The 22,089-nt window shown below is 47.0% G+C and overlaps 1 protein-coding gene and 1 long non-coding RNA gene across 10 annotated transcripts in view; one reads left to right on the top strand and one right to left on the bottom strand.

Moving 5' to 3' along the window:
- LOC136105064 (uncharacterized) overlaps positions 1 to 22,089 on the top strand; it is a 32,272-nt gene that overhangs the window by 6,863 nt on the left and 3,320 nt on the right. The window contains exons 4-16 of one of the 7 annotated variants that reach the window (XR_011740442.1): positions 381 to 909; positions 1,647 to 1,699; positions 4,629 to 5,567; positions 6,317 to 6,631; positions 7,211 to 7,320; positions 7,861 to 8,098; positions 9,003 to 9,075; positions 9,584 to 9,746; positions 10,819 to 11,015; positions 11,287 to 11,438; positions 14,191 to 14,312; positions 14,981 to 15,104; positions 16,489 to 16,572. This is a non-coding gene — a long non-coding RNA (uncharacterized lncRNA). Of the gene's footprint in view, positions 1 to 380; positions 910 to 1,646; positions 1,700 to 4,628; positions 5,568 to 6,316; positions 6,632 to 7,210; positions 7,321 to 7,860; positions 8,099 to 9,002; positions 9,076 to 9,583; positions 9,747 to 10,818; positions 11,016 to 11,286; positions 11,439 to 14,190; positions 14,313 to 14,980; positions 15,105 to 16,488; positions 16,716 to 22,089 lie in introns of those variants that run through there. The other 6 variants (XR_011740444.1, XR_011740441.1, XR_011740447.1 and 3 more) reach the window with 6 other exon arrangements.
- Positions 17,136 to 22,089, bottom strand: part of LOC136105063 (uncharacterized) — a 70,405-nt gene continuing 65,451 nt past the window's right edge. For 2 of the 3 annotated variants that reach the window (XM_071812370.1, XM_071812371.1), the window contains 3 exons: positions 21,743 to 21,924; positions 21,305 to 21,500; positions 17,136 to 19,449 (listed from right to left, as the gene is read on the bottom strand). In XM_071812370.1, the coding sequence (XP_071668471.1) occupies positions 18,390 to 19,449; positions 21,305 to 21,315 (1,071 nt within the window). In that variant the 5' untranslated portion in view covers positions 21,316 to 21,500; positions 21,743 to 21,924 and the 3' untranslated portion in view covers positions 17,136 to 18,389. Of the gene's footprint in view, positions 21,501 to 21,742; positions 21,925 to 22,089 lie in introns of all 3 variants that reach the window. The other variant, XM_071812372.1, reaches the window with a different exon arrangement.

A 22,089-nucleotide genomic window follows, 5' to 3' on the forward strand; every position in this document is an offset into this window, starting at 1 on the left:
AAATCTTCTCTTAAAAAAAGAGAGGAAAAATAAAAAAATCAAGAAATCCAGCTGTCCTTTCTTTAGTCCCTGTGTCTAGCCCAAGGTCTTGCCGAGGGGATGGAAAACCAGTTCAAAAGCTGGAAGGAAAGGATTTTCTTTCATCAAGGGGAGCAGCAGAGCAAACTGAAAATGCTAAGCCTGTCTTTTGTTTGATATTCAAGCATATCTTGGACAAAAATGGCTTTACTGAGAGGATATGGATCACTTCTCCTAAGGAAGAAATGTTTGCCCCAGTAGGGAGGAGGTTCTCAGAGGGGTTCTCCCTTTTCTCTGGTTCCTTGGCTTCTTCTCTGTTGGATGGAAGGTGGTAGAGCGATATTTTGGGTCCTTGCTTGCAGATGTAACTGTGATGGCCACGCAGCCCATTGAGCCCAACCCTGATGTGCAGACTCAGCATCCCAGCTGGACCTTGGACCTGCCTGGTCACCACGGCCACGTGTGGTCACCTCAGCCTGTCTTCAGGGAGAAACCCCCATTTCTGAGCTCACAGAAGAGACTTGACATCTGCAACACTTCTACTCCATGCGAGCCACTGGAAAGTGCAAGAGAGCATCACCAAAAGTGCAAAAGAGTATCACCAATATGCACCTTGATGGCACAAGAGGATCCCAGGGCTGCTATTATTATTATTATTACTACTATTATTATTATTATTTTCTTCTCGTCTTTTGATTTGACTGAAAATTTCCGAACACCGCTGCCATTCCTTCCCTTGGCTCATCATGCCGAGCTGCCTGTTTGCTCCAGTACAGCAGTTAGGTTATCGATTCTCTCCACCACGGAGGACACGAGAGCTTTCTGCAGGTGTTATTTATTTCAAGGATAGCCCCGAACCCTACAGCAAGAAAATCTGAGCTCTCTGCCTAGGTACGGGTTGATTTCTGAGAAGCAATGGCCTGAGTAAGATTGCAGTGGTAATGCTGAGCTTGCTTCAATCCCTGTCTCGATCAGCCCTGTCCTGGGTGAATGGAGAATTTATTCTTTAAAAGGTTTAGACATTTAATGTGGCACCACTTTGACTAAGGCATCAGGACACTTATTAGATTGGGCCAAGAAAATCATCCTGCCTGAAATTGCTGGGTTGTTCTTTGTAGGTTTTTAGGAAATGTTAACGTGGGTTCTCGGAAGAGGCAGCGTGAGGATATGGGAATACTGAAATATTCCGAGGGTCCGTTGTCAAACAAGGCACGAGGACTTTGCCATGGAGAATATCTTCTCTCAACTAAGCCAGATAACGCCAGAATAAAAAGTAGCTATTAATATTAAAGTCAAGTGTTACCTGGTGCTGTAGCTTCCACTGCATTCAAATGCTCTCAGAAAGCACAAAATTAAGAGGGATCCGTGTGGCAGCTGGAGCAGGAAATATCCCAGTTGGCCCAAGGATGAAACCTGAGGCAAAATATCCTGCTGGTGCTGTACCAAAGTGCATTAATTAGGAACCATGGCTTTCTGAAAAAAACAGGCGTTTTTGTAATACTAGAGCTGAAATATGAAGGAGACAGATCTCTTGACAGAGAGATAATTTTCACTATTAGGGGCAGGGGAAGGGAGATAAACTAAAAAATGCCAATAATTAAGTATATTACATTTTTTATGACTTTCAGGTTTTCTTCCCAAGGATGACGGCATCCCCCGCGCTTCACCCAAACAATGCCAAGTAAGTGGGTTTATTGCCCCCCCGCCTCAGTTTTCCCATGAGAAAACTTGAAGTAATGGGGGCCAAGTTAAACCGGTGAAAGCTGCGGTACTTATTGTCAGCTATAAACCGAACTAGTTGGTTATTTCGTGCTAATCCACACGTAATATAAAAGGTCACTCTGATTGTAAAAGGGAGCTGCTATTTTTAGGCTTAAAGATTATTATTAAAGTGGAAATGGAAAATAAGCTGAAAGGAGGAATTGAAAACACAATACAAATGTTACCCATATTTCACTGAAAACAAGAAATTGCTTGAGTCTTGACAGCATCCTTCCTCCTACAAGGATGGATTTTTATAACAGCGCATTATTAATAGTCACATCAATGCGTGACTCAGAGGAGAGACTATCTGGTAAACAGAGGCTGCTTGGGTTATTGCCATTTTACCTCAACTTTATTTCTGTTGGACCAAGTATTTCTACCAGTTTGGGATTTTTCTCTTTTCCTTGTCAATGAGGAAGTTTGAAATCGTTTCCACAGAAAGGCCCATTTGTTCTCGGCACGAACGTTTGCAATAAGTCTACGGCATCCACAGGAGCAAGATCCTTTTCTCTGTGTAAAGCCAAAAATACCTCGCTGGAGATGGAGAGGTTCGATGTGATGATTCAGGAGGGTTTTAGTGTAGATCCATATGTCGCTGATCTCAAATCTGAGGTGTTGGAGCAGAAACATCCGCCCTGAGATGCCTTTTGGGGAGATGTTCTGCTTTGGGGGATTTCTCTTAGAACTGAAATCCTTCAAGAAACCTAAACACAAGTTAAACTGACATCTCTTAAGATTTTGGGGGGTAAACAAGCTGTCTTTTTGGAAGGAGCCAGCTCTCCATGTCCTGGAAGCAAGGTGTTAGGATGGGTGGGGATGACTCTGATGCAGAAGGTGCCAGATCCAGGCCCTGGGTCCCGGCTCCCCCACTTGCTAAGCCAGGACTACCAGGAGCAGTAAAACCACACTTGCTATTCTGCTTCTTTATCCTGAAGTGCTGGCTGAGCTTGAGGTGCTGCCCCCTCCTTCCAACAGCACTCAGTGCGGATTTCTTTAACACAGGGTACTGGAGCCATAACCGGCCGCTGGAAATGTGATTTATAGGAGTTCTGGAGAAGGGTTTTTTGAGACAAAGAATCATTTTGGTTGGAAGAGACTCTCAGGATCATTGAGTCCAACCATAACCCAGCCCTGGCACTGCCCCATGTCCTGAGAACCTCATGTCCGTCTGTCCAGCCCTCCAGGGATGGTGACTCCAGCACTGCCCTGGGCAGCCTGTTCCAATGCCCCACAGCCCTTTGGGGAAGAAATTGTTCCCCACATCCAACCTCAACCTCCCCTGGCGCAACTTGAGGCCCTTTCCTCTGCTCCTGGCGCTTGTTCCTGGGGAGCAGAGCCCGACCCCCCTGGCTCCAAGCTCCTTTCAGGCAGTTCAGAGATCAGAAGGTCTCCCCTCAGCTCCTGTTCTCCAGCTGAACCCCCAGCTCCCTCAGCCGCTCCCATCACACTTGTGCTCCAGCCCCTCACCAGCTCCGTTCCCTTCTCTCAACTCGCTCCAGCACCTCAAGGCCTTTCGTGAGGTGATTCCCACCACCCCTCTGGCTGCCATTTTGAACCCTGAGGTGATTTTGCTGCCATTTTGAGCCCTGAGCTGAGGGGCCCAAAACTGCCCCCAGGATTGGCGGTTTGGCCTCCCCAGGTCCCAGCACAGGTTCGGTCACTGCCCTGGGCCTGCTGGCCACACCAGTGCTGGTACCAGCCAGGATGCTGGTGGCCACCTGGGCCACGCTGGCTCATCTTCAGCTGCTGTCACCAACACCCCCAGGTTCCTTTTCCACCGAGCGCTTTCCAGCCACTCTTCCCCAAGTACCATTGCAATAAGAAACTCCCTCAGGTGCCTGACGCCAGCATTACCGTGGGGTTTTTCTGCTCTTGAGTAGCTCCTCTCGTGCCCAGGGAGCCTTGCGCTTCCACGGGCAGGTACAAACCCTTCCTTGGCGAGCCCGTTCGGGGGCCGTTTCCACAGAGCCCGTCCCCAGCTGCAGCGTTTCCCGCTGCAGGTAACACCGCTGCCTCCTGACGTGATTAATGGCGCTGAACCCCGAGCTGGAGCAACAGCTGTTGCCGAGATCAGGCCTCCAAATTAGGTGCCAAATAGCAACGAAGCAGGAAAAGCCCCCAAATCCAGGGAGGCCTGGAAACAGGGAACTGGTTCTTGTTTCTCTGCCCTGGGGTGTAAATCCGGATAAAATCTGTGCAGGGGTTTTTATTCCTCCCTGGCACAGGCTGCCTGTGCGGCAGCGTTTCCCCTGGAGCTGCAGAGCTGTGCGAAACTCGGGGGTTTGCCGAAAAAAACCCCAAACAGGTGTCGTTTCTGCTCCTGGATGTGAATACTGCCAGCTGTCATCTCGGCTTTCTCTATTTTTTTATTATTACTATTATTTAAAAGACAGAGAACAAATAAGAGAAAATGAAGTGCAAATAATGACTAGCAGCACTTCCAGCCCAAATGTTTGCTCACGTAATCATGTGGCAACTTTGACGACTTGCGAATGGTTCTGGTGCTGTTGGTAATGCAGCCTGACCTAAAGATGGTCAAGATGCTCCATCTCCAATGTCAGAAGTGTCCTGGGTGTTGAGAGCTGCATTCAGGGCTTCTCACTTCTTCGGAGAAGTGGCGTTACAGAAATGCGGTGGAAACTAAAGATGTCGCAGTGGATTTGCTGTCTGGGAGCATCCCTTCAAATAGGATGCTGCAGGCTGGAAGCCTTTGGACATGTTGGTCAACATCTCCACTTTCAAACAGTACTATGTCACCTATCACTTACAGAAGGAGTATTTGTGTGTCTTAAGTTTGAAACCGAGGTTTAAAGCAACATTACCAATTTTTAATTTTTTTTTCCTAGCTTGAATCCTCGAACGCCAAACCTAATTTTCCTCCCGCCATGCAGCACCGAGCAGAAAGGTTGTGGTCACTTGGCTTCTCCAGCAAAATAACGCAAACTTTCTCATTTCATAACCCAACAAAGGTGCAGAAGCTGTAGCATGAGAACAGTGTGAGTACCCAACCATTTGTCCTCTGGTTTCTTGAGAGCAAAGCATCCACCCAACGTGTGGACCTTAACCTACTGTTTTAAGCACTGTAATACACAAGTTAAGTGAGTTCCTGTCTTTCTTTGCCATACTGGCCAAGATAATAATTATTTTAAAGCTTCTGGAAATACAGAAATATTTTTTCCCTACTGTCACATTCACTGATGCACTAGCGTCCTTTTTGGCACTATTTAGCTGCGAATGCATAGGTTGGGTGGGTTTTTTTCCCCTGTATCTATGAACACTGGTCAGGAGCGATGCCTGCAAGAAGAGGACGTGAAGGAGCCTTGTAGCACAACACTTCAGGAATCTCCAGGCATGTCCATCGATGACGAGGAAGGCTGCACAATGGCCCAGTTGCAGAGCCTGATGCAAGGCCCATTAGAGCTTTTTCCCCCAATTACAATGGCATTTTTTTGGGGGTTCAGCTGAGAAATGTTAGTATTTATCCCAACAGTACCAGCAGGACTTCTGGACCCAGCATTGGGAGACCCTCCACGTCCCAGTCTGCAGGACTCATGTTCTCCCAGCTCAGCTTTTGGCAGATGGGTCGAGCAGAAGACTTGAGCTACTCATGGTTTTGACTTTTGAAGGTCCCTTCCAACCCAAAGTATTTGATGATTCTATTCTGTTCAATGCTCAGTTGGTTCAACAAGTCTCCAACCGTGAATGAAGAGGAGCTTTGGGCGCAGAGCAGGGAAATGCCCTTCCCAAGGATAATTCTGCACTTGCAAAATATCCAGGCCTGAAATGTAAGGGTTTGGAGATCTGAATATAATTAACAATTTCACTTCTTGTAATTAAGGAGGTGCAATTAAGAATGATACAAATAGAGAGGTAGTGTTTGGCATTTACAGAAAAACACAGGCTGGGCTGTTTAGGGTGTATCATCATTAGCGGCCAGACATATCTTGGCCATTAAAATATCAAGAGATCCTGTACAGCGCTGGGTGCCGTTGATTTGTGATCCAATCTAACATGCAGGTAGCAGGTGGCATTTCTACAGGTCCTGCAGGGAATTTATCCCAAAACGTCAAATTAGATTATTTGGCTTTTTCTACTAGAGAAAAATGTGTGAGAAAAGGACTGGGGGAAAAGGAGGCAGGAGGGAGAGGATGTTTTCTCTATTTTAAAATTAATACTTTAGCTTACAAGTGTTAAGGTGGCTTGCAAAAATTAGGAGGATTTAAAACCCAGAGCAACAGGGAAATGTCATTTTCTCCTTGTTGCCACCGTTTTGACTCCCAAACTTTTGTCCGTCAGAGAACGCACATCTTTTCTAGACCAAAATACTCAGAACCTGTAAAACTTTAGGGAGAATGTGTTTTTCCTTAACATGCTTTTGGAATTACAAGTTCCTGACCATTAATACATTATTCCCAAACTAACACTTTCTGAAAAAAAAAAGATATAGATATAGATGATGCAGATGTAGGTGTAGATGCAGATGTAGATGCAGATATAGTGATTGTGACTAACCCCTGCTTTACTTCCTCGAAAGACATTAAACCACCACCAGTCCTGACCCTGCAGGAACCAAATGTGCCCTCAGAAGATTCCTCTGTAGCGTTATTGCCAAATCCACTTCTAAACGGAAGAGATGAAGAGTAATCTCAGCTATTCCCACCTGCAAAAAGGACTGACCTGGATCCTCACCTAAGCCATCGTTATTGCATTAACTGGGAACTATGTTGGTGTTTCTATCTCCCTTACGACCAGCGCACCTGGAAACGGAGAACAGTTTGTCTCTTGTTTGAAAGGGGCTCCATGGGATTATGTGCAGTGTTCGCTAAATCTACGGCGACTGTTTAATGAGGTTAGTTGGGTATCGGAAGCTGCGCTGACAGGGGGGCAAGGACGGTGTCCTGGGGTTTGCTGTGGCTGGCGGGATGGGGAATAATTCTTTTGGGGCCATTTCTGCTTGTGCAAGCATTTTCAGAGCGTCTTTAGAAGCACCAGCCTCTCTCCTCTGTCATATGGGGTTTTTTGTTTGTAAATCTAGACTGTAGAAGGATTCCAGCGCAAACGTAAGGCTTGGTTTGACCTGAGCAGCGCAGAGCAAATCTGGCATCACACCCAGGAAGTGGGTTTATTACCATTATAAATTTAATCCAGAGCTTTTAGTGATATATAAACAACTACCCTCCAAAGTGATTCTGCTTGGAAGCTGAGTTGCCAAGCTGAAGGTCTTAAAGACGTGATAAACCTGAGAAATACTGGTGGGTTTGGCCGTCCAGGTCCCCCTGAGCTGGTTCTGGAGGTGACAGCGATTTCCCCAGCCTGGAAAAGCACCGTCACCAAAGCAGCAGCTTCCCAGAGGCTTAAGGGTGCAGACGGGTTCCCAAAAACATCAGACTAAACCAAAAACCCTCAGACACCCTCCCCCTTCCCACAGGAGGATGAAACACGAGAGGAATCCAGAGGTGACGCTTGGCTTCACGCTTCCAAGACACCTCCGGTCACCCTGGCACCAGAGGACAAGTTTATCTGCTCCACATCACCCTGGTTTGTTTTGTTCTCAATATTTGAATAATTTAATCCAGTGCCCTTGTAGATCGGGATGGGACAAACTCCATTTGCTCAGGAGAACCATGAGCAAGCAAACAAACCCACGGGAACCAAATAAACCCTGGGCGGGGGTCTGGATGGGGACTGCGGAGTCCCCCCTTCATCTCCTGCCTTTTCATCATCTCCTCCCACCCTACGCCTTTTCATTCATCTCCTCTCTTCCCTGGGCTAATTCACCCGTTTCCAGGCGCCTTTTATCACTGCCACCGCTTTTTATTTCCCCCCCAGCTCGCCCTTGATCCGCGGCGAAGGGACACGAGTGTCAATTGTCGGGGTGCGGGGAGGGGGCCGGGGCTCATCCATCACAGCGGCGGGGCCGCCGCTGCCATTTCCAGCAGGGCTGAGCCCAAACAGGTAATTGTCGGCGGAGAGGAGGCATTTTTCACCGCTGACGAGGAGGAGAGAGAGGGCTGGGGTTGTGCTAATGCCACAGTGAAGGATGAATTCATCACCGTTTCTCTTTTTTAATTCATCCAGCTTTGATGGACGCTGTACTACTCCCAAATGCCAAGCAGCTGCTAAGTCTAAAGCAGAAACCTTTCCAGGAGCGGGGAAGGAACCAGGTTGTGCTGAGGTTTGTGCTGCGTTGTCATCCTCATCAGTGAAGCCAAAGGGTCCAAAAATGTCCATCCCGCCCGCCCACGGACTCCAGTTTGAGTCGCGGTGCCGCAGCGACATTAGAGCCATCAGACTGCAAAAAAAAGGCAGATTGCGGGTACGATGAGCCAATTTTCCACTTTGCACACCCCCAAAAATGTATTTCCAGCAGAAACGAGCATCTCTACCAGGGCTCGGCTCCTACCAGACCCCAGCCAAGACCCCCCCGGGGGATTTGTGGCTCGGGGCCCCTGCACAGGTGACAGTCCCACAGGCTGGGCTGGATTTGGCAGTGACGTTGCTCAGGTTTTGATGTTCACTCTCGCTTTGGGGTTGTTGTGGTTGTGCTCGGATGCCGCCCAGAGCTGTCACTTAGGCAAGAATAACAGCCAAAATGGCTCGTAGGCTGGGTGTAAACTTAGAAGTCGCCCCAATGTGAGGAGCAAAAACAAGAAAAAATAATTAAGGGAGGTAAAAAAACCCCACCACTATCCGTTTCCCTCTATTTTTAGGTTTAGACATTTTCAAAATCCTTCAGTTCTGAAGCCGATTTCTAAAATTATTCTGTCCCTTTTTAGAGAACTTTCTGCACTTCCCTCCGCCCCAATTTAAGTATATTTGAAACTATTTTTAAAAGTGCCAGTCTTGGCTAACTGAACAAAACTGCTTTGCCGATTGAAGTTATCTCCCATTTGTGTTTGGGAAAGAGGCACTAAATAAAGCCATTATAACGGGAATTGGCAGGACTCTACAAGTCTATATGCAGCAAAATTGAATTCCCGGTTTCGGTTGTGAATTGAAAACAAATCCTAAATCCCGCTATCCTCCCCAAAACGCAGCTCTGTTGGAATGCGGCCCTCAGATGGTTTTGAGCAGGAATTTTTGAATACTTTAATGCATCACATCCCTCTGCTGCGAATCATTGGCGCGGCGTGCGGGAGGGTGGTCATTTCTCTAATTTTAACCATTCAGAATTGAGGTTTTAAGCCTAAATTTGTCGTTACGGTTCCCTTGTATTTCAGGAGATTGGCACCAGCAGCACCGCTTGCTCCTGGAGCTACTTTGGTCAGGATGGAAGGCACCTATGAGTAAAATGTGAGTAAAATGTGACGTTTCCTTTGCCACCTGCCCTGTCAGCACTCAGTTTACACGACCTTTTTGAAGACGTTTTGGCCAAGGCAAAAAGCGCCGTTCCCCTCCGTAAACACCCATTTAGTAGCGCTTTGCTTTGACTCGCTCTATTACGATTTTTGCTTCGAGCAGGCTCTAAATTATCCATTCTGTGCAAGCTACAGAGACAGTTGTATTTGTTCCTCTTCCTACTTGTGGGATATTTTGACATTTCCTTGCATCTGTTGCATTTCAATCCTATGTTTAAACAAATATCTGGCGTTCCTATTGGAAGAGGTCCAGGTACCTGGGATGCATCTTTGCAGCTGTCTGGAGTTTTCTTCGTTGGCATATTGAGCTTTGGCAACATGGGGGAGTTTGGGGCTCGGCTTTTTTAGGTTTTGGCGCTTGTGTGAATGTCTGATTATTGCTCATGAGATGTTTGGCTTGTAGTGAGTATGTCTTGTAAGAAGGGGCTGCACTTTTCTTTCAGCCCCCGTACCTGGAGGGATGTTCCAAGACCCATTTGAAGCACAGACAGGAGGTGTCACTCTTAAAAATCACCATCTCATCCATGAAACCAGGTGGGAAACCCCTGGTACTGTCTTCCCTTTGAATCCGTAGAAGAAATGAAGATACAAGTGGCTTTTCAGCAGGTAAGAAGACTGATTGTGGTTAGGATGGTGCCATGGATTTTTAACTGTCTATTACGTATCTGATTTTTAGCTAAAATTTCAGCTTAAACATGGACAGGTTATCACACAGTTGGCTGCTATAAAGGCCTTGAGCTTTCCCTGGAGAATGTGGCTCCGGCAGAGATGGGGCCATAGGCTGGATGGAGCCTTTGCCATGGGCAGCACAGACATGGGCAGACTCCTGAAAACAAGCCAGTTGCTCCAAATGATGCTTATTGACAAAAAAAAAACATGTTAGAAATCAATGTTACCCCTCAGATGCCAGCACTCCTTATATTTAGAACAAAACAAAGAAAGAATCCTCATTCTCATTTTACTGTTGTTTTTTTAGCCCGACTTCCTTGCAAACTTTTTATTAACAAAAGGTTTTGATGTAGTCGAGTGAGCAACTAAGAATAACAGGTTCCTAACTGGAAACTTAGAAGCAACAGGTTCCTGTTTCTTCTCACATATGCCTCACGTATTTGCCTTTTGTTGTTTTGGCTAACGCGATCCTCCCCGGACCCCGCCAGCACACCGAGCAGCATATGGCCTTCTACTTGCTTCATTTCCAGCCCTCATTTTTTCCCACAATAAACCAGACTTTTTCAGGCAATACTAATCCCCTGTGCCTGTCACTGGTAGAGAAAAGCATTAATAACTGCAGTTATCCTGGAAATATCTGTCACCCACATTTGTTTTTCGTTTCCCTTTGGGTAATCACGCTCCAGATCTAATTACTGCAGAAATTTCTTTTGCTCTGACGAGCAGAATTTTGGGTTACGTCCCCGGCTGGTCGTGAGTTTAACTCTGCCGACGATGGGAGATCTGCATTGATTTACATCAGCCGGGGATCTGCTGCTTCACATCTTTATTCTGTGTGTGGCTCAGGGTGGGGATTTTTTGACGGCTTCAAAAAACCAGGGCGCTAAACTGGTACTGACACAGGGCTGGACCCAACAAAACCTGGGAGAGAGTTTAATTGGTCTGAGTTGCTGGGAGAGCGAGGAGAAAGTATTTTAATCCTCTCACCATGGTGTTTTTGTGGGCTGAGGTTTGCAAATGCACAGCAGAACATCTTGGAGAACACCCCGGGGACACAGGCGCCACCCAACAGCAAAGCGGGACCGATGGTGCCATCCCGCGGGAGCAACCGGTTTGGGGTACAGGGGTGAACTGGTCAGACTGGGGACAGACAGGAGAGCTGTGGGAACAGTCTGCTGTAAAATCAACCTCTGTGGAACGCGACACGTGAGTTCGGCACTGAATAAAAGATGAAAAGGTGGTGGCGGTGACTGGAGCTGGGCTTGGGGAGCTCGGGCAGCGCTGGGACAGAGGGAGGTGACAGCAGTTTATTTTAATATTATTATAATAATACAACTGCACAGCTGGGACCAGGGCAGGATCAGGAGCAAAGAGCCCAAGTTAGAGCAAGCACGGTGGGTTTTTTGGGATCTTGGGCACACGGGGCTGTGGAAAAGCCCATCGCCCTGTGATAACCACAGGTTCTGGTTCCTCACAGATGGTACAAGGAGCACGTCTATGAACCCAGGCCTGGAAAAACACCCTTGATTACCCCGCGGTGGTAAGACGGATGGTGACGTGTGACCCTGGGAGCGATGCAGGGACAGGACACCCACCCCCGTACGTCTGGAACGAGCGCTCGGAGCAACCGTAAGTCGGTGGATTTGGGGTCTTTCCTGGCTCAGTGTGAGAGGATTGATGTTCAAAGCTCACCCAACCACTTCTACTTACAGAGAGGCACAAATGTTAATATAATATCCACAAGAGGGAAGGATTGGGTTTTGCTGGTTTTGCTCCCCAACATTCAGACATGGAGAGAAAGGGGCTGTAAAAACAACAAAAAGAAAAAAAAGGGGGCAACAAAAGAGAGACATCTTGTCTTTTTTCCTTAATTAATCTTGGAAGGTGCTGACAGCGTAGGATGAGAAATGGGAAGTAAATGCTCTGCTAACAGCCTTTCATAGAGATCTCTGGGTTTGACAAATGAGCTCCAAGGCGCAGGACGAGGAACCGGAGCTTTGCCAGAACATTAGAGAGAACTCAGCGGTCAGAGGGAAGCAGCGAAGGGGTCGGGAGGGGGAAAGAAGCCTCGACCCCCTCCAGAAATCCCCCCCAGTTCACAATTGGAACCCGCTGGGGACTTGCTGAAGCATCCAGAATCTATCTTGCTCCCGCCATGGATTTTATTTATTGTTTTGGAGAAACCGTTTGGTTATTTTGTGCTTTTAAAGGTACTAAGCCCAGCCTACATCAGAGAGGGACTGTGAGAATAAATGCAAGAAAGGCCACAAGTGTATTAAAGGTGAACATCAGAAATTCCAGCATTTTGTGGGACAAAATAAGAAAAACAAGAATTAAGCAGAAGTAGAGGATGGGATGGGCCGTGAATATTAGTAGAATATGGAATGGAATGGAATGGAATGGAATGGGATGGAATGTGATAAGGATAGGAATGGAATAGAATAGAATGGGAATAGAATAGGAATGGGAATAGACTAGACTAGGAATAGACTGGACTAGAATAGAATAGGAATGGGAATAGACTAGGAATGGGAATAGAATAGAACAGGAACAGAATAGAACGGGAACAAGAATAGAACAGAACAGAATAGAATGAAATGGAATGGGAATAGAATAGAATGGGAATAGAATAGAATAGAACAGAACAGAACAGAATGGGAATAGCACAGAATGGGAATAGACTAGACTAGACTAGAATAGACTAGAATAGGAATAGAAATAAAATAGCATAATTAAAGTATTTACTTTTAAAGCAGTAAAACCCTACGTTTGAGAGGGATTTACCTTTTAGTTTGGTCATGTTGGCTTTTGTGGAGTTTTGATTCCATGACAATAAGCAAGTTCTGTCTTTTTGCTTGGATTCTGCTTATTAACCAGCAAACTGGGGTTGGCGACGGCCTCTGCAATCGCCCGGCAGCATTTGGAGACACGTAGATGTGACTCCCCCAGGACAACCCACACTATAAACTTTATTGCCCTATAAAGAGTAACTTGCAACATCAGAGCCTTTTCAGGGATCAATAAAATCAGCGTTAACGAAATCGTCAGCAGTCACCATCCCCTTCCCCCAACCCGCTCTGCCGTTCAGTTCCAATTATGCTAAACTGGGACTCTGAATTTTGGGAGAAAGCCAAACCGTCAATCCCGTAATCAGTTATGAACAATGCAAGCAACATCTATCTAATCTGTAAATGACCGGCTCGGCTGAGAGGCTCCTGTAACGATGCTAAAATAACCACTGGGTTGGTAATTATTCATGTCTGCAAAGAGGAAAAAAAAAATCCCATTTGGGAATTGTTGCAACAAGGCTTAGGAGAAAAGTATTGGGAAAAAAGGAAAGAAAATCAAGGTGAGGGGGATTTCAGGTACAGGAGTAGGTGGTCTGGATGGCAAGACTAGATTGTTTGTAAACCTGGGTGCTCCTGCTCGCCATCACTGCCTGGCATAAGGTTTGGGCCAGAAACAACATTTTGGGGGGTAAATTGGAGGAAACCCCCCCGCAGTGTGAATCCACATTTGGGACTTTTCCTGGGCAAGGTGCAGGGTTGGAGCATCATCCGCAGACCTTGCACAAGCTTGGTGGGGAAGGGAGGGCAAGATTTTGGGAGGAAACACCCCATTTTTTTCCTCATTAGATGTACAGTACCCAACAGGTAGGAAGAATTTCCTAAATTCATCATTTACCCCTGCATACATATCAAAGCCTCTGTCTGCTCTAAAGCCTTTTCTCATCTCCAGCCAAGCATAAGGTAAGAATACCAACGATAAAAAATTAAAAGCTACAATAAACATTATTGATGCCATTTCCTAACGAGACAGAGAAAGAAAAGAGAGGATGCTGGGGTGATAAATATTGTCTGTCAGCAATAAATTACAGCCGTCATTAGATTTCTACAGTGGGGCCTGACAAATTATTTTGTGGAAGTACATGCTTAGCTGCGCCTTACACAGTCTCAGCTATTCCGAGACTGCACCTTAAAAAAAGATCAATTAAATTGATTTGGGATTGATCTGAGCTGCACTGTGTAGCGCTGGAATAGTGCTCAGGATGAGCTGCTTGGGTAGGGTAAGAAGAATAGAATTATAGAGCAGTTTGTGTTGAAGGGACATTCCCAGCTCCCCCAGCACCCCCCCTGCCATGAGCAGGGACATCTTCACCAGCTCAGGTTGCTCAGAGCCCCGTCCAGCCTGGCCTGGGATGTCTCCAGGGATGGTTCATCCACCACCTCTCTGCCCAACCTGGGCCAGGCTCTCACCACCCTCAGGGCCAACAATTCCTTCGTGTCCAGCCTGAAATCTATGGGACATTTTGTGATGGATTTAATGGCTGAAGGGAGAGGCTGAGCTTTCTAATTTGAGAATTTATGCTTTTTTTTAATAGTAGAGTTGCTCTTCCTTGGCCGTATGGGGACAGTGCCCTAGAAACATGTGCCATGCCCGCTCAGATTTTCTTGCAGAGGATGCCAGCCCCTTCACAACCTGCCCCTTCTCCTTGACCTCCAGGTGAGTTCATGGTTAAAAAGTGGTTTTTAATGCACCTCTCCCCATCCCTGTGCACAGAGGCACCACTGCAGCTGGGGCTTGGCTTCCAGCTCTCTCGTTGCTCCTAAATCCCATGCCCTGAGGTTCACCCAGTCTCAACCCAGAACACCCCATCCCACATCTCTTGCCAGAGCCGGCACAGAAGGGCGACTCCCCTGCTCCAAAAGAAGCCCGGGGTTGCCTCCTTGGACCTCAATTTGCAAAAAGAGCAGAGAAAAGGAGAAAAAATACATGTTGCAGTGCAGTCTTTACAAAAGCCATTCATCCCGATGCTCTTACTAACAGGCATCAAATGAGATTCCTGCAGTAGATGATTTGTTCTGTCCTTCTCCTGCCGGCTCAGATTAATCTCTGCTCCTGAAGTAGTGGTGTCATTTCTCGGAGACGTACGGCGGCAGGAATCACGGAGCCCCGTAAATTACAAACAATTCAGGATCCATCCGTCTTCCGTCCTGCTCTCCGTCCCCGCGTCTTTCTGCAGGGCAAGGGCAGCCCCGCAGGTACCGGCACTCTTTGTAGAGTAATAAATTTAAAAAAAAGCCAAAACAACACTCAAGATGGGAGAGTTCAAACAAGAGAGATTCTTGTGGTCAAAACCAATTTGTCGTCTGCTGGTTTCCTTCCTTTAGATTCGGACAAGAGCTGGATGGTGGTCGGAGGTAAAATGTCACATCCCCAGGAGCATCCCTGCTTGGTGACAATGCCAGCCTCAGGAAGCAACACCAGTGTTGTTACAAAATACCATTCCCCCAGGTAAGCTCATCACTATATTTTTCTGTATTTTGTTCAAATTGAGAGCTGGGTTTGATTTTTTTTTAATTATTTTTTCCCCCCACTGGTGGGCTTTTTTTGTGGGATTTTTGAGCAAGATACTTTTTCCATCTTTCAAAACTCACTGCAACAGCTCGACTGAAGCCAGGGCTTCAAAAGCAGCAGCAAGCACAGGGTATATAGGAACTTTATGGGAGTGGAGGAGCTTGGTGTGCAACCAATATTAATACATCTGTGTCATGCACGCAGTGGCCTCAGACCTGTCCCCTGTGAGTCCATATAATGGTAATATGTACACTAAAAATATATATGTGTTTATATACACAATATACATATATATATGTATGTATACACACACACAGATATAGACATATTACAGCTGGGTAACAAAATGAAAGCTCAAAGGAGCCAGAACCGCCACTATTTATTATTTATGGAGCCCACGCTGTGACAAGCAGTGCCCAGGCATAGCAGCAAGCACGGTCTCTCCCCTAAGGCATTTACACGCTTGCTCAGACACAGACAAACTGGTTTGAGAGCCCAGAGTGCTGGGGGAACTGGCCGAGGGTGGAGGGGGGTGATGAGGCTCTGACACCCCCAAAATCCAGCCCTTTCCTAAGCGTAAGTCACCAGAATAATGTAGCATTGACCAGTGTGTTGCTCCATCATCTGGGCCGCCAGATGTTTGCACGGATGGAGGTGTCATGTTGACACCACGATGGTGACAGGGACCTGGGGGACATGTCCCTACTCCGGTGTCACACTCACATCAAGGACCATCACCTGCCCATCCCCTTGCCCAAACCACCCTGGAAACGGAGCCAAAGACCAACTGTTTGTTTTGTATTAATTTTTGACGACGGCTTGTTTCGGATGAGTGCCCGTCTGTCTCTGTCTATTTGCCACTGCTGAGAAGATTCATTACTTTGATGGATTTGTGTAATTTTTTTCCGAGTGCTTCAGGTGACAAACAATAAAGCACACTTACTTCACGTGGAGCCACAGCCAAGCAAGTGGGGGGCAGGGGACATCATGGGGGCGGATTTCTCCCTAGGTAAAACTACTCATCCCGCAGTATGGGCTGAGACTCTCTGGGGTATCAGCACCAAGCAAAGCCCTGCAGAACGGCCGGAATTTGGGCTATAGAGATGGAGCTGCGAGGCCGTGGGTGTGCTCAGGCTGCTCAGGCTCCAAAGTTAATCATTTCCCCCTGGGGCTGCTCCATCCCTCCATTTCTTCAAAGAAACGTGAGCGTGGTGCCAGGAGAAAGGGTCAGGAGGGGATGAGAGCATCCCAGGGAGGTGGGGATATATGGTATATACTGATGCTGGTGGTTTATGGACACTGCTGTGTTTTTCCATGGGAGCTCTCGGGAGGGGAAGATTTCATCCCGCGCGTTGCCCCTTGAGCGGGTGATCATCTCTGCTGTAACTGCGTGGGCTCCGGAGGAATAAATTATGCCAGACAGGCTCAATCACTGCTCATGACAGCAGCACAGGATTTATGGCTGCGAGGATCAGAGTGCAGAATGGCTTTGGGAGCCCGTCATCTGCCACGATACTGGGTCCAGAGACCAGAAGTGGCCCGTGCCAGGTAAGTGGAGCAGGGACAGTGACATGAGTGGTAGCCATGACAGTAACACCAAGAGAAGGTCAAGACACAGAGTTCAGCCCACAGGGCTCTGGTTGAAGTCACCTGAATGGCATTTTCTGTCTTTAAATGTTTTGTGATGCTCTGGAGAGGTGGAAGAGGCTGGAAGTGGCTTCCCCTGTAGCGGAGCCAAGGGCAATTGCATTCCTCGTGCTCAGGCCGTGCTGCACTGTTAGCTGTGAGCTTTGGCTGGGATTCCCATGTCATGGGGTTCACACGGTGCAAACAGGCTGCTCCAAAAGCCAAAACACACATCCAGCTTTGGCTTACACCTTCCTGATCCCCCACCCTGTAATGAGACTCTGCTCTTAAAACAAGGGGAGGAAGAGAACCCTCTGGAGAGCAGCAAGCATTGTACTCCAAAACCTTCTCCTAATGTCTAACTTTGAAACGTGTCGGGCTCTGCTCCTCAGGAACAAGCGCCAGGAGCAGAGGAAACGGCCTCAAGTTCAACCAGGGGATGTTGAGGTTGGATGTGGGGAACAATTTCTTCCCCAAAGGGCTGTGGGGCATTGGAACAGGCTGCCCAGGGCAGTGCTGGAGTCACCATCCCTGGAGGGTTGGACAGACGGACATGAGGTTCTCAGGACATGGGGCAGGGACAGGGCTGGGGGAATGGTTGGACTCGGTGATCTTGATGGTTTTCTCCAACCAAACTGACTTTATGTTAGGAAGTCCCCAAGAACTGTGACTCCCAGGGCAGGACTTGCCCTGCGATGGCTGGGGACAAAGCCATCTCTATGCAAAGCTGAGCCTCAGCTGTGGAGATTTATCCCACATCTCTTTGGTACGCAAAGACAACTCTACCCATGGGTGCTCAGCCCCTTGGGTGGCTGCTGGAGAGCTGTGGTCTCCATGGGGCCAAGACGAGGTGACAAGCTGAAGCCAACACACCAGTTAGCCCAGTGCAAACCAGTCACAGCCACTTTTCAGAGTGGAACCCCAGTGTAACACCAGTGGAGGCTGCAAGAAGCTGATGCTTTAGCTGGAGACAACTCATCTCCTGGGGAACAGGTGAAGATTTATCCTCAGCTACATGATGACACTTCTCAGGTGTCTGTGCAACACCAGGACCTGCTTTCCCTGAACAGATGGAGTCACCATCTCCCCAAAACCAGCCCCCAGGGAGCAGAAGACGTGTGATTTGTGGCAGGAGGACACGCTGCCTGGAGGAGGAGAAGACATCCCAAACCCACCCAACACACCAGCTTGATGGATGAGGTGCCTGGCTGTGGGGTGTGCTCTAAAAAAATGGCCTTTCCTGGGCCATGTGCGAGGGTTCAACAGACCTGGGCATCTGCATCACCAAGTAAGATGTTTGGTCAATTTGTACGAACAGGCAAGGCGAAGTTGGGAAGCAGAGGTGTTTGCTTGTTCTTCATGTAACAAAAAACAATAACTAAGGAGAGGCACCAACAGCCTGGATTTATCCAGCTTTTGGAGAAAAAAAATCTCTACTCTTGACCTCTAGATGAAAGTGTAGGTAACTGTTTTAGTTTTCACAGCGGACAGCCTCAATTCTTGCACAAAAAAATGCATTTCTAGTCTTCAGGGGAATGAGCAGGGCCTTGATCTATAGCTCCAGCTTCCGAAGAGCAAATGAAATGCTTTCTCTTTTCATCCACATCCTGAAAGGACTGGCTGTCGTGAAAAATGGGAGCACCTCTGTCGAAGGGAGATTACCAGAGCAATTTCCCATCTGCCGTCTGGTCGATGCACAGACACGTGGTGCCTCAAACCTGCTCCTGCCCTTGAGCCTTGGCCATCGAGGGGGTGACGGGGAGAGGGAAAGGGAGGGAAGATGGGGGGAGACAGATTTGGGGGGATGAGGGAAGGAGAAAGAGGAAAGAAGGGAGGGGAAAAAAGCAGAAAAGGAGGAGAAAAGGAAAATGGGAGAAGGAGAAAAGGAGGAGAAAAGGAAAATGGGAGAAGGAGAAAAGGAGGAGGAGAAGAAGGGAAGAACAAGGAGAAGGACAAGGAGGAGAAGGGGAGAAGAATAGGAGTAGGAGGAGGGGAGAAGAAGAATAGGAGAAGGAGAAGAAGGGAAGGAGAACGACACAGAGAAAAAGAGAAGGACAAGGAGGAGAAGGACAAGGAGGAGAAGGGGAGAAGAATAGGGGTAGGAGGAGGGGAGAAGGAGAATAGGAGGAGAAGGGGAGAAGGAGAAAAGGAGAAGGTCAAGGAGGAGGGGAGGAGGAGAAAAGGAGGACAACAAAGAGAAGGAGAAGGAAGAAGGAGGAGGAGAAAAGGAGAAGGATGAGAAGGAAAAAAGGAGGAGGAAAGGAGGAGAAGGATGAGAACATGGAGAAGGACGAGAATAAGGAGGAGGAGGAGAAAAAGAAGAGGAGGAAGAGAGGAGAAGGAGAAAAGGAGGAGGAGGAGAAAAAGAAGAGGAGGAAGAGAGGAGAAGGAGAAAAGAAAAGGAGGAGAAGATTTCGGGAGCCAGAAGCAGAGCAAGACCGTTCTCTGCCGCTGAGAGTTACCAAGTGTTTTGCCTCTTGCAAAACCGTCCTCGCTGCTCCCCCAAGGACCCCGGACTCTTCCAGCAGTAACCAAGAAACTGAGAAAATGTGTCAGGAAACTTTTCACCAAGTGGCTTTGGGATTTTGGGTCGGTTTCCGAGCTGCAGATGAAGCGTTTGACTTTCCCCGGAGGCCGAAGCAGCCGCACTCCAGGCCTGGCCAAAACAAATACAGGTTTGAGTTTTCTTCTTTGAACAAAAGAAATGGAAGTGATGCTAAACGGAATAGCAAAATTAGCAACTTTATTCCCAGGAATTAAGAAAAGCTGCTTGATTTAAATGGGCTGGGCTGGTGATTCAGCTCCTAAAATTCCTGGTTTATTAGGACATTTTCCCCTGAGTTGGGGCTGACAGGTTTTTGCAGCACTCCAAGATTTCTGGGAGACGAATAATGGATTTGCTAAGTATTGTTATTATTTAAGTGACAAGAGCGAAAATTGAAAAGAAAATCTGTTTACCAAAAATAACAATAGCAGATATTTGTCACCTCTGTCAGAAATTCAGACCCAGGCAATTTCATAGGTTTCATAAGCTCTCGTTAATTTTCTTGTTTGGGAGGATTTGCTATTTTAATGAAACCTATTTACACCGGCGACTGCAGGAAAATCATTCATTAGTGGACAAGAACTATTGATTATTTTCCTCCACCTACTCAGACGTGTTCTGGCCAATTACTGTAACCAATAAATAAAGTAATACCAACCTTGCATTGCTGCCACTATCTCCAGTAGAACTTTATTCCCAGCCTGGGGGAACCGCTATGCTGGAGAAAACTCTTTTAACATTTATGTCACATCATTGCCATCGTCTGCTGGAGAAACCAGGGCTGCTAGTTAGAGCTTTAATATAAGATTTACTAAAAAATAAGATAGGTGAGAATTACGGCAGAAACAGCGTGAGGTTTAAAGAATGGCCGCTTCTTCAGCTGTTATCATGCAAATATTGGGCTTGATTTGCCAAATTCTGGAGGGGGATTCATCTCATCTGAGTCCCCGATGGAAGAAATTTGGGTTATTTGTGGTCCCCAAAGAGACCATGGCCAAGGAGAGCTCAGGTTTAGGTCTGACGCCTCACTTTAAAACATCAACCCTTAACCAACTTGGATTTGTCTGTGTATTTTCACTCGTGGCTTTGCTGCTACCCAGGCTGCTTAATAGGGAGATGTTTGATTTAACTGTTATATTACAATAGGAGCCGTGGCTTTAAAACCATGGCCATTCGCATACGTTTTAATGGGCTTGTGGGGGGGGGAAAGAAGAGAAATCTGTCTCCAGTTTTTTTGACAGAGTTGTAATTAAAGAAGATTTTTCATAGAGAACATCTGTTTCTCTTGACAGATATATTCTTGTTGGGAGAAAAAGAAGTGCCTAAAAAAACCCAGTTTGTCAGTCTGAGCTTTTTATAGATTTTCATCCAAGAATATTTATCTTGAGGCCTTTTTTTTTTTGACAAAATAAAGGAAAAAAAAAAAAAGGTGCTATTTCCTGAAAGGAGAGCTGTTCTGATCAAGGCTCGGTTTGCCCCTCAAGCGGCAGAAATGCAGCTCTCGCCCTTTCCAGCAACCTCGTAATTAATACATCGTTATAAAAAATCAGCGAGGTGGTGGCGAACGGCCGGCTCAAGGAGTCACGCTCTCACATACATACAAATGCATAGATAGATAGATAGATAGATAGATAGATATAAAGGGGTTTTTTTTCTCTTTCTTTCCAAACTGAGAGCGCTCAAGTTCCTCCTGAGTAATTTCCCAGTAGTCCTCGTTAATTCCTTAAGATTTTCCCCACCTCTTTTCAAAGCCGCAAGTTCAAAGCCACAGAAAGGAGCTGCCTCAGCACTTCTCCCTTTCTTTTCTTGGCTTTTCAGCACAGTCCAATCAAGCCTATTAACTCCTTCCTTTAAGGGACAATGGCCAAGGCTGCCAGCCGCAACCATTTTTTCCCTCATTTTTCTCCCTTTCCATATTACCAGCTTAAAATGAAAGCCCCGTTCTTGGTTATAAAGCATTACGCACCGCGGCGTCATCCTCACGTCGGCGTTTCCATCAAGTCCGGGTGCAAACCGCTTCGGGAAAGCCTCATCCTCTCCGCACAAGGCGCGATAATTAATGGCGGGATCGTAAGCGATGGTTTTGCGTGGCCCCTTGGGATGCGGATCTCTCAGTGTCGGGGCTGTTGGCTTCACTATATCACCCCGAGCCTGAACGCGAACTGCAGACAGTAATTATACCAGGCATTAAAGTTCTGTAATTGTATGTACTGCGCGCGTATTTATAATGCAACAGCAATCCCGGAGCTGCTGTGGTTGCTCTTGCTCCGGAAAAAGGCCACATAAAACATAAAATAAAATGCAAATATATAAAGGTCAGGGTAGTAAATATAAAGATAAGCATTGCATCGCTTTAAATATTGATCATTAGTGACATTTCTATTATAGGAGGGCTGGGACTTACAGACTGTGGAGGAAATGTGGGCATGAAAAAAGGCTTTGAAATGGGACGAAAATGTGTTGAAACTGGATTATAGGCAGGTTTTGAGTTTGGAGGGTAACTCCTTTTCCCAAAGGAATTACGGATTTGGAATACCCTTTCCCCCTTGCCTGCTCGCCTCTTCCTTCACGTAGCAAGGACCCGACCTAAAAACACAGAATAAAAACCTGAAGGGTTTTTGTGTTTGACAGAACAAACCGCAACTCTAACCAAGGCATGCGGGAAGGAGAGAAATGGGAGCAAAAAGCAAGAATAAAAGCGGGTGACAACTCATTCCATGTAAAATACCCCATTCACACACACAGAAAATC

The sequence above is a fragment of the Patagioenas fasciata genome, chromosome 9 (genome assembly GCF_037038585.1).
Source record: "Patagioenas fasciata isolate bPatFas1 chromosome 9, bPatFas1.hap1, whole genome shotgun sequence".
Taxonomy (NCBI): Eukaryota; Metazoa; Chordata; class Aves; order Columbiformes; family Columbidae; genus Patagioenas; species Patagioenas fasciata.